Here is a 12,167-nt window from a genome sequence, read left to right as displayed (position 1 = left end):
GTGCCTCCAGTGCCTGCCGCACCTGCAACACCAGCTGCTGCACCACCTGCAGCTCGTCAAACACGATCTGGGCCAGCCACATCCGCTACACAGCGGCCGAACAGCAGGAGGGGCAATGGGCATCTCTATGCCTGCATGAGCGTGGAGCGGCGAATGCTCCATTTACACCAGCGCCAGTCGCAGCAGCAAGGAGCCATCCAGCTCCAGCTGCATAAGATCGGCCGCAATGTGGCGGGAGTCGGCGAGCGGGTGGACCGCATGACGGCGGCCATGGAGCGCATGGCGGCGGCAATGGAGAAGAATACTGCAGCGCTGGTGAAGAAGCGCAGAGTTGCAAGCAGGCGCCACCACCAGCTGTTGAACCGGCTGTCGAGCTGTAGTCGCTCAAATTATGTGGCAGCAAATGCCACCACCCAGCTGTCAAGGCGCTCTCTGACCCAGCAGCACCAACTGGTCCAGTGCTGCAAGGAGAATACCCGGGTGCTGGAGCACTTGACCACCGCCGTGATCCCACTGCTTACACCTGTGCTACCGGCCATCGTAGGGGGAGATGATGCGAGTGAGGCTGCCTCCAGCGTGAGCAGCAACTCTGCCACGCAGGCCCCCCCACCTAGGCGCAGCACCAGGGCTACGCCTGGTACAGCTGCCCAGGATGAGGAAGAGCCTCACAGGCGCCTGGGAAATGTGCGCCGGAGTCGCCAATGACATTGTGTCAGGGACACAGGCGCAGGCTGAAGCTAAGCCTGCCATGAACCTTTACATGCAGTATGCAGGAATACTGGATTTTGAAAATAGTTGTTACCATGACCCTTTTATCTTGTGATTCAAACAAATACATTTATTTTGCTGCACACATTCGCCTTGTGTAATCATTACATTTTGCATGCAATTGTGATATGTGGGGTGGGGGAAGGGGGTGGGCTAGAAACTGTTCACTGTGATGTGGTTGCGACGTCTGTGGCCTTCAGCTGGGTTCTCCCCGCGTGCATGGTGCGCATGTGCTGGTGGCCGGTCGTCCCCCTCAGATTCACTGCCTGAGATGTCAACTGGTATCCGGCGCTTGGTTGCAATGTTATGAAGCATTGCACAGACAGCCACAATGCGGCAGCACGCTGCAGGACTGTAATACATGGCCCCACCTGTCTTGTGCAGTATACGGAACCTGCTCTTGAGCAGGCCAAATGTCCTTTCAATACAGTTCCTTGTCCGGATGTGCGCAACATTGTAGCGCCGTTGCTGAGGTGTGGCAGGGTTGAGGTACGGGGTCAGGAGGTATTCCCGTAGGGCGTAGCCACTGTCACCTGAATGAGAGGAGCAGATGTTGATTGCCTGTGCAGCGCAGTTACTTCATAGCAATGTGACATTGTCGACAAAGTGTACTTACCAAGTAGGTGTCCTTCCCCATACTCTCCCCTGATCAGTCGTGTGTGGAGTCCGCTGTGCCTGAAGATAAAGGAGTCATGGGTACTCCCTGGGTACTGGGCCACAATGTCAGTGATGATGGTCTTGGCATTGCAGACCATCTGTATGTTGAGGGAGTGGTAGGACTTCCTGTTGCGGTACATATACTCCGTGCCAGCTGGTGGGCAGATGGCGACGTGGGTACAGTCTATGCAGCCGAGGACATGGGGAAAATGGGCAACATTATAAAATTGTAGTTTAGTGAGGTCCAATTCCTGTTGGCTCGTGGGAAATGTGATGTGCCGGTGGAGCTGGCTGAGCATGCCGTCAACAAAAGTGTGGAGGCAGCGTGACATGGTGGGCTGGGATATCCCCCCAGCAGCGGCTACTATGCCCTGGAAACTGCCGCAGGCCAGGAGGTGCAGGCTGCACAATATCTGCACATGTGTGGGCACAGAATTGTTTCGCCTTGTTGGGTGCTGCATGATGGGGTCGAGTTCTTGTATCAGCCAGGTGATCATTTCCCCATTCAGCCTGTATTTTGCATAAATCTATTCTCTGGTTTGGCCCAGCAAGGTGACCCGCTGCCGGTAAATCCTTGCCTGCCTCATGCGTCTCCTCCGTGCTGCTCGCTGTAGCCTTCGCCGCCTCACCACCATGTACATCCCAGGCATTGTGGAACGCCTACTGCTGCTGCTGAATGTCCTTATGTGTGATTGGTCAGGCCTGGACCTGTTGGTGATTGGCTAACAGTTTTTCAAATTTAGCTTCATCATGGCTTTTATGGTTACCACCTGCTTTGAGTTGTCCTTAATTTGCGCCGCGCAAACGTGCGATTTAGCGCTTTTTCGCTAATGTATTTCTTTCATGAATGCCGATTGAGACAATATTGCGTTTCGCTAATCATTTCGCAGATTCCGTGGTTGGTCGCTATTTCCGTATCGCTAATGCTCGACTTCCCGGAGTCTGCGACTATTACAGCGTAATCGCTATTCCAATCGCTATTATTTTTTTGCGATTTCGCTATTTCGTACTTGAATGCCGATTCCGTGTTTTGCACCCGCAATTGCGTTTTCGCAGCCATTGCGGGCGCTATTTCGCTGCATGAATCAGGCTGTTAGATACTTTGGATCCATGAGATAGTTGAAAGGGGGCTGTCATTCCAGAGGCCTCTACCCCATGCCCAATTGTAAAGGGATTTCAGTCAGAGGTGTTCTGCCACAGTGGAAAGTAGGAAGTTTCTTTGACAGGTTAGTTGGACAGATACGGTGCGTTGGTTGCATGTGGAAATGGTCGATGTTTCCCTTAGCCACTGATAATAAATAGCACGTCGTCCCTCTCCCTCTTTCTTAATCATTGAGGATGAGTGTCTTAGACACAAAACTTCGGACCCTATTCACAAAGGTAAACTGAGACAAAAGTGTAACTTTACAACTTTGTGTATTCACAAAAGGCATTTACAAGTAGTAACGTTGGACTTTGGTCTCAGTTTATCTTATGTTTTGATTTCAGTTAGACTTAAGACCAAAACTTAACTTAAGTTAAATTGAGACAAAAGTCTAACTTTACTACTCATAATTTTTTTTTTTTTATAAGCTTTTATTCGATATGCAAGATATCTTATAAGCACATTTATAATACAATCAATGTAATGTACAAAAAAAATAAAACATTGCCACAAGAGTCAGTATAAAGTATTAAAAGAGATAAAAGGACATAAAAGACCGTTGATAAATTAACTAAAAAGAGAATTAAACAGCTACTGACAATCTCTTACATCGAATAAGCCAAAACTGTTTTAAAAATTTAGCTGTTCCACACACAATAGGGGGGGAAGTGTCCGTGCTTAGGATACGCAAGGCTACTAAATGACTACGTGTGCCCATATTTTGGCAGAGTGGTTTCAGCCAGAGACTCCTAGGCCTTGCGTAATCCGGGCATTCAAATAATATATGCGCAATGGACTCAACCTTACTCGGGCAACATGCACAGTTGGGAGAAGAACGGGGCGCTACTGACCATTTCGATACCAGAGCACCTAGCGGGAGGGAACCAACTCTAAATTTAAAATAGAGAGCTCGGTCAAAGGGGAGAGTGATTAAGTCCAGGTAGGGTTCAAAGGCCACAGTGTCTTTAATTTGTAAAAAGGCCGCAGTGGACCTGCAGTGGTTAGAGTTTGTAATTTGACGCTCCGCAGTCCATTTCCAATAAAGCGCCTTGACAACTTCTTTTGGGGGGGCTGAACGAGACGACCAGCAATCTCCTAGGCCAATGTTCTCCAAAAGTTTTTTGGTGTCACTTAACCATCTTATCTTAGCCCAACCTCCCTGGCTCATTATATCTCCCAGGGCATCAGCATAGGATTTTAATTCTTCGCTCCTCCAAATCCGTGCCCACAACAGGAGCGGTCGAAGCTGGGCCTGGTCTTTGATGTTTTTACATCCCGTGTCCAACCACACTGGAACTGATGGTGTGCTCAGTGGAACAGAGATGAAGGATTTTAAAAGCTTACTCTCCGCTGTCACTAGGGCATCCACTCGGCAGTGGCCCCACAGTTCTGCCCCATACAAGGCTGATGTCGCTACTTTGGCCTTGTAGATGTCGAGTACTGGGGTAAGTGAACTCCTGGTTGAGGCCCTATATTCCCTCATGAGAGCCCCTCCTACTCTCCTATGATTAAGAACCATTTTGTCAATATGGTTTGCCCAAGTCATCCTATCCGTAATCCGGATACCAAGGTAGTCGAATTCGGCTACTTTCTCTAGGGGGATAGAATTAAGTGTAGGTGGGCGGCCCAATTTTTTAGGTGGATTTACAACTAAGTATTTCGTTTTGTCCACGTTTATTATTAACCCTTTTGCAACACAGAACTCCTGGAATCGTGTTAGTAATTTCTGCAGGCCTTGTGGGGTCTTCGAGATCAGGAGCGTGTCATCCGCAAAAAGCAGGGTTGGGATGCGGACACCTCCAAGACAGGGGGCGTCGGCTGGTTCTTGTTGTAGATGTTTTACCACCCCATTCAGATATAATGAGAATAGGGTGGGCGCCAAGACGCAGCCCTGCCTTACGCCCCTGGACACTGGTATCTTTTCAGTGAGCTCTCCGTTTTTTCCCCAGCGGACCTGTGCAACGGTGTGGGCATGAAGGCTTATGAGAAGGGACAAGATGTAAGGTGGTAATCCCAACTCATGAAGCACCCTCCAAAGCTCTTCCCGGGGGACTAGGTCAAAGGCAGTCTTCAAGTCTATAAAGGCTAAGTAAAGACTACCCTTGCCTAGTTCCACCACCTTCCACCCCAAAAGGGACAGCCTAAACACCTGCTCTATTGTCCCCATACCAGCCCGGAAACCTGCCTGGAAGTCTGATAGGATTTTATTTTCCTCCACCCAATGGAGAATCCTACCAAGGATAGCTTTACCAGCTATCTTTTGGGTGGAGTCTATCAGACTTATGGGGCGATAGTTGCCCGGGGTCTCCCTACGCCCTTTTTTGTAAATCGGGACCACCACCGCCCCTTTCCAGGATTCTGGCACTACTCCTCCCCTCATAATATCATTTAGGAGAGCTGCTATGATCCTTCCCCATTCCGCTGGGTAAGCCCTCATGAGGTCACCCGGAAGGCCATCCGGGCCCGGTGCCTTGCGCGGTGCTACCCAGCCTATAACCCCCTCGATCTCTAAGGGAGTGAAGAGGTCATAGGCATGAGGTTCGATTACTAATGTGTGGTCCCTTCCCACGGACAGTTCCCCATCTGGAGGGAGGTATAGGGACCCAAAGTGTTTTACCCAGCTTTGAGGCGGGATGTTACAGGGTCTCATGGCTTCATCGGATTTACTCCGTTTACTTATGAGATTCCAAAACGCCCCTGAATCCCTAATTTTACTAGCCTGTAGTAGGTCTTCCCAATATTTGTCTTCCCACTCCCTTTTAGCCAAATTGAGGGACTTTTTATAGGCCTTCCTTGCTTCCTGGACCATGCTTTGGGATTTGGATTTGATCGCCTCAACTAACTTTGCCTTGTGGCCCCTACATGCTTGGGTGTACCAACCGTCAACTGGTTTTTTAGTTCCTTTATTGCCTGACTTTTTGGGGTACAGGGTAAACACGTTGGTTAAGGCTTCAATCAGGGAGACAAAACACCCACTCGCTTTACCCACCCCTTCTAGGGACGTTCCGAGGGATGTTTTCGCATGGTTTAAATGGGATTGGATTTCCCCAACCTTTTCCCGGATAAAACCAGTTTCGCCCATTTTATTCTTCTACCACATGGGGAGACTTCCGATTCATCTGGTGGTACGGGTGCCAGGTTAATGCTGGCCCTCCTTAGGGGTTGCCACCACTGTTCCATTTTTAGAGAGAGTGAGTTATGATCACTTTCTGTCGAAGGGACCACCTGCATGTCCCTTACATAAGGCCATAAGCACACATCTATTAGAATATAATCCAGCCTAGAGGTGTGCCCTGGTCTATTGTAGGTATGGGCACCCCCCCTATCCGAGGAAGTTCTCCCGTTCACTGCCCTTAGGTTAAATTCAAGACTCAGGGAGTATATCTGGAGCGCCACCTCTGTCCACCTTTTAATCGGTGGGATGTCCAGTGCCGGGATCCCCCGCCTAGCATCCTCCTCATCTTGGTCGAGGGAAACGTCTGAGCCCAAGGGTTCGAACGTGCAGTTCACATCACCTGCAACCAAAGTGCGTGTCTTATATGGGGTGTTGTTTAGCAGGGTCTCGAGGAGCGCTATTACTGGGGACTTTCTCCCACCCTTTGTACCCCGGGCATACACATTATAGACGTTTAAAACAATTCTTCCCCTTTGATCTATAAGGGTGATATTTTGTATGTCCGGGGAACATGTGGGAGATTCCACTACTCTGCAGTTTAGAGAAGCCGCGACCCAGATGAGAAGGCCGCCCGAAGGTCGCCCTCTCCCAGATTCCGAGACTCGCGCAGTGGAGGAATAGGAGGAAAATCCCACTCTGTGGACCGGGACCAAGCTCCATGTTTCCTGGAAGAGGCACAAAGAGTGCTCGTCAACCCATGCAGTAAAATCCGGAAGAGCCAGTTTTCCTGCAATCCCTGCGACATTCCAGCTGAAAACCTTAAAGGCTAGGTCCGTCACAGCTGGAGGGTCGCTGGGAGGCTGAATGCCCCTATCCATAGAACTCCTCCTAGATATCCGAGGAGAACAGGGATCCTGTGGAATGGCCATAGAGTCTCCCAACCCACTTACAAGATTTGATTGGTTGGATGGTGCTCCTACTGGGTCTTCTCTGCTTACTGTTTCCAGTCAGCAGGGGCCTATTGCCCACATTTGGTTCTCCCTATTGCCCCCTACAACCCCAGCCCAGTTTGGACCAAAAATGGGGGAACTTACACATCCTCCATTTGGGCTAACAAGGTGTCTAGGATAAAAATACGAAAGATCTACCAATTTAACCCCCGGGGCCCCCATATTTTTAATAGGAGTACAATTAGATGGTACTACTCTGGGGTCTTGGAAATTTATAATTACACAATCCCCCTCCTGCATTTTTTTCCCTTGCCCTACCCATCCCACTCTGCGGACACTTAAGATAATGCCGTCCACACCCAGGGGGATTGGCTTATTTGCCTTCAGCCAGTGGATACACTTGTTCTTGAGTGATTGATGGTTTTCCAACTGGCCTTCCTTTAGGGGTGGCACATTAACCATGACAGCAACAAAAGGTTGACAGTCTGGTGGGAGGTTAATCGGGGGGATCCGTCGTGCTATATTACTGGGTGCCGGTGGGGAGGTAGATGGGGCAGAATGTTGGGTTACAGGCCTAGGGGCTTTCCTTGTCGTTAAACCGCTCGGTTTGCTACTCCCCTCTGGTTTTTGTTGGACTTCCTTTTTACCACCAGTTATCTGTTGCTGCTTTTGTGGAGGAGGCTTGGGCTTATTTTTATCAGGCTCTATATGCGTTGATGGTCCCTTTTGACTTGAGCCTGCTTTGGGATGGGAAGGAGATTTAGGAGTTGGGGTTACTGGATTATTAGGAACGGCTTTGTTTTGAGATGTTAGGGACTTAGGGCCTCTCTGAGCTGTTTGTTCATTCCCCTTTGCACCCAAATCCTTAATTTCAGTCATTCTAGTTGTTTGCTTAATTGTTGTTTTGAGAGAGTGAAAGCCGTCCAGGGTTGACTGCTCTAGTTTGTCAATCCTCTCCCCTAAACCCTTGACTTGTGCTAGTAACGGTTTCAAGAGGGTATATACCTTCTCCAGGATATTTTCAACTGCTACTAAGTCAGGTGGCTTTGAGACCTTGGCTGTGTGTGGCCCCTTGGGAGAGATCAGAACATCCCCTTCTTTGTCGATTTCGTTCAACATAGGGACACCCCTTGTGGATCTCGTACTAGATACAGGAGACTTCCTTACTCTTTGGTAAAGGGCGGCCTGTCTCACTAGCCTACCCTTTTTACGTTTGCGCGGCTTTTTACCTATGGGCAGAAACTCCTGCCTAATGTCAGGATTTTCGGTGTTAAGTGGAGCCCCAACTAACTTCCCATCTGATATAACTGTGGGGGATGCAAGCAATTTCGGGGACTCAGGATCTCTGGTGACATCACTTGTGGGAATAGGTGGTAATGATGTGGACAAGTTACTAGGGCCACCGTCTTCCACTGTAACTATAGGTAAAAGAGCGGCCAGATTTTCCAGCCTATCTATATTTTGCTCTATACCAATCAACTGGGGGGGGGTCTGAGGGAACGTTGACCACACTAGGAGGGGTACCTGTTTGAACCCGGACGATGGCTGGTGTGAGCGACTGGGCGACTGCCCCCAAGGATGAGCGTCTTGAGGGGAGGTAAACTTCAGATAGGCGCCGCTCAGACATAGCGATCTCCTTTTCAATCACCGCCGCTACCCTGGTGATAAAACGGTCCATTGTTCCTATGACAGGACTTGCGGCATTTGATCCTCTTTCAACTTCGCTCCTGAGAGGCTTTCCTGAACGGGTAGACATGGTTTGAGCAACGGAGCGGGGACAGGCACCGGGCGTATGTCCTCACGGCTGGTAGAAGAGAAAGGGATGTGGCCCAGCCCAGCCTTGACGGCCCCTGACTGCCACAGACTGCCCGCCCTTTGCTCGGGCTTCGCTCGGCGTCCCGCTCGGCGTCCCGCCAAGCGTCGAGCTGTTCAATATGTAAGGGCGTTGCAGGCGGGGGCGTGTCTGAATGTGGGCGCGTCCGCCTGTGCAGCTGGGGAAGCAGGGACTCCTGGTCTTCCGAGTCCCTGCTGAGCGCCGATCTGCTGGTCCTTCCGGGCGCCTCCCAGCACTTTCACCTCGCTTTGCGTCTCCCTCCTCCTTCACGCCGCGAAGCGGCACCCGCGGAGCGGGTGCGGCGAGAGGCAGCGGCAACACAGGTGAGCCCAAGTAGAGAGACAGACCCAAAGGCACAGGGTCCAGCAACAACCTCCACAGCGTCCAGGAGTATCCCGCTAGAATGAGGGAACACGCGCCCTTTCACCTGGTCAGGCGGGGGCGTGTCTGAATGTGGGCGCGTCCGCCTGTGCAGCTGGGGAAGCAGGGACTCCTGGTCTTCCGAGTCCCTGCTGAGCGCCGATCTGCTGGTCCTTCCGGGCGCCTCCCAGCACTTTCACCTCGCTTTGCGTCTCCCTCCTCCTTCACGCCGCGAAGCGGGTGCGGCGAGAGGCAGCGGCAACACAGGTGAGCCCAAGTAGAGAGACAGACCCAAAGGCACAGGGTCCAGCAACAACCTCCACAGCGTCTACTCATAAATGCCTTTTGTGAATACCCAAAGTCGTAACGCTAGACTTTTGTCTCAGTTTACCTTTGTGAATTGGGACCTTTGTTTGTTAGAGACTTCCTTATGCCCTGCCCCCCCATAGACTCCAAAAGTTCTATTCTTCTACTCTGGAAAGTTCAGTTTAGTTTTGAGCATGACCTAGAGACAGCTTTAGCTTTATTGTCGTTATCATGTTTTTTCAAAACATAATAATAACAACCCATACATATGTACATACATATAGTTACATGTATACATACATGCAGTAGCTTTTGGCTAGCCCTTTTCATCCATTGGTCTGTTCAAATGTCATTCACATTTGTGCCCGCTACAGTTTAGGGCTTGGGGCAATGGGTCAACCCATTTCATCCATTGGTCTTTGTACACTGTGAGTGAAGGCATGTTGCCTGACTACATGAGTTCTGCCGCCTAAAAAGGTGGTGGACCTCAGTGCCAGGGTTAGTGTGCCTGTGCTGCGGGGGCCACTCCTTTTTTATATCTTTATTATATATTTGACAAAGGTTTTTCATTATGCATATATTTGACAAAATAAACAAACACAAACATTGCAAACTTGCCAAGGCCACCTATTGGCTTTACCAAAACTTGTCTGGTTGACTAGGTAGCCAATAACTCTGCAAATGACTTCGATTTAGATGTATTGCACATGACTTTATCGTATGTCAGTATCTTGAAAATATGGTATTGATCCGTCCTTAGGAACTACTGTAGACACTGTTATTATGTAGTATGTTTCAATAACATTCAGCTCTGGGGACCCCGGTAATTGGATGCATTCATTAGCTAATGGTCTTGGAGTTTTAACTTACTTTCTGACTAATGAGGGCAAGCATTTCCTTCCATTTTGCTCAGCCATGTGCATCAAGATTTAATCATATATTACTTCCTCCAATGAAAGCTTTGAATCGAAAATTATGAATGGTCACCCTGCAGCGGCTAGGAAGGCCGCCATCTTACAAGTCTATACAGGTGAAATGAGCAGTAGCCTCTGTGTGGCTGACAGGCCTAGAAATCTACAAACTGTTTCCTCATAGGCTGAAATCCCCCGTCTCTTGTCTCTTGCAGTGCTAGCGTACAGCCCAGTGGTCACTGCCAGCCGGAAGTGCGACACCATCTACAAGGGCTTTGCGGAGTGCCTGATCAGTCTGGGGGACAGCATAGCCCAGAATGTGCAGACGCTGAAGGACGCGGACGAAAAGACAATAAAGGAGGAGGCCGAAGAACTGGACACCATATGCAAGTGAGTTGGGGAGCTCCAAGAGGGGGGGAGGGATAGGGGGGTTGGTGGCTGTGAATGCTGGACTCATGCCGCTGCTAAAAGGGGATGTTGACAATAGAAATCTTCAGCAGAGATGTGTCTGGTCATACACCGGTGATGGCTCAGAACAGGCTACTGCTGAGAAAATACTATGGACCTTCTTTACAATGAAGTGACTCAGAGCGATGCTCAAGCCATTTTGCTGCGCCGCACTGAGTTGCGTACAAAGCACACATCTACAATGATATGACGGATCCCTGTGCCCCCCCTGCGTGGTGCACAATTGACTGCCATGCGCCGACGCAGGCAACCTTGCACAATGGTGAACAGGTGCCTGAGTTGCACAAGATTTTTTTTTGCAGGAAGGGATACCTTCTTGCACAAAAACAATCACAAGAGGTAATTTCCTCTTTCTATGTGTGCTGCAGAATGCAGCATGCATCGAAAGAGAAAAAAACGAAGAGAAATGAAAATCTTTCTGCTTGTTGCACCTCCCCTGCGGAGGCGCAGCATTCTGACGCATTCCCAGGTTCACAATTTCTCGTAAATCTGTGAATATGTCAGGTTGCATGGGTGTTGCGTGGGCACACCCACGGCAACACCCATGGAACGCCCCTTTCACGCAAAGTGCTGCGTGTAAAAAGGCTGTATTTACAAGGACAGGAAAAGCCACACAGGATGCTTTTTGCATCCTTGTAATTATGGTGCAGCAAGATATGCTGCCGGTGCCTCACGAAAAGTGAAGCACCGGCAGCACAGGGGACTTCTAAATATGCCCCTTATTTTTTACACACATGATTCTCGCACTTTCCGCGCCCAGCGGAAACGCTTTCACTTGTTTATTTTTCAGTCACTTATTTGGAGGTTCACAATGTCAATGTCAAATAATTTGTGCTGTCATGGATAACCCAAATTCAGGATAACTATTAATGGTTCACTATTCATGAGCTCTGTTTTAGATCTGATGTTAGTCAACACCTTTTGATTTTACTAAAATTATATGCATAATATACTTATTATAGACAGGGGCATAGCTTAGGGGGTACCAAACAAAGAAAAGCAGTGGGCCGCAGAGTGAATATGTAAGGTAACCAAGGTTTGGGATGGACTGTTCCCAAGAGGACCAGGGTCAGTAGTGATCTGCATTGGGTGAGCCTTAGAGATTGCAGAAAAAGTACCCTGTTTCAATGGTGATGGAGTACCCAATCCGCCAAACCCACCCAATTTTGAGTCGGATGGATCGCAATTTTTACGCCAATTGAGTATGATTTACTTTGTCAGTATAAAACTTCCTCTGAACTTCTGATAGAGTAGGTGCTTTTGGAAGTAAGCCATTTGACCATCCGTCCTATTTAGAGAGGACCGTCGGAAGGCTTTTTTTTAATTGTCTGTCACGTTGAGGTATATCCTGACGGTGCAGGCAGAAAAAAAAGAAAAAAAATAACCCCTAGACCGTGGAAGAAAACTGTTGTGGAGGTCATTCGTTTTTAAAAAAAATTAAAGACATACTCCTGCTTTCTTTTTGTTTTTGAAAAATACTAAACATTGCAAAAGTTTGACGGCCAACTGTCATGTTTGACAGAGTCATTCCTTAAACTTTTCCTACATTGACAGGAACCGACATGACAACGGTTCCTGCCATTGTATAGATTTATCTACAGAGCTGGAAGATATCTTTAAATTTGACAGTCAGAAAAGGCAGTAAAGCCCTCTT

General features: G+C 49.0%; 1 protein-coding gene across 1 annotated transcript in view; it reads left to right on the top strand.

Moving 5' to 3' along the window:
• Window positions 1-258: 258 nt before the first annotated feature.
• Window positions 259-12,167, top strand: part of NRN1L (neuritin 1 like) — a 128,089-nt gene continuing 116,180 nt past the window's right edge. Inside the window, exons 1-2 of the mRNA XM_086945570.1 lie at window positions 259-480; window positions 10,230-10,435. Of these exons, the coding sequence (XP_086801696.1) occupies window positions 259-480; window positions 10,230-10,435 (428 nt within the window). The remainder of the gene's footprint in view (window positions 481-10,229; window positions 10,436-12,167) is intronic.

This window comes from Lissotriton vulgaris, chromosome 12 (genome assembly GCF_964263255.1).
Source record: "Lissotriton vulgaris chromosome 12, aLisVul1.2, whole genome shotgun sequence".
NCBI classification, from domain to species: Eukaryota; Metazoa; Chordata; class Amphibia; order Caudata; family Salamandridae; genus Lissotriton; species Lissotriton vulgaris.
This window is presented reverse-complemented; position numbering and strand designations above follow the sequence as displayed.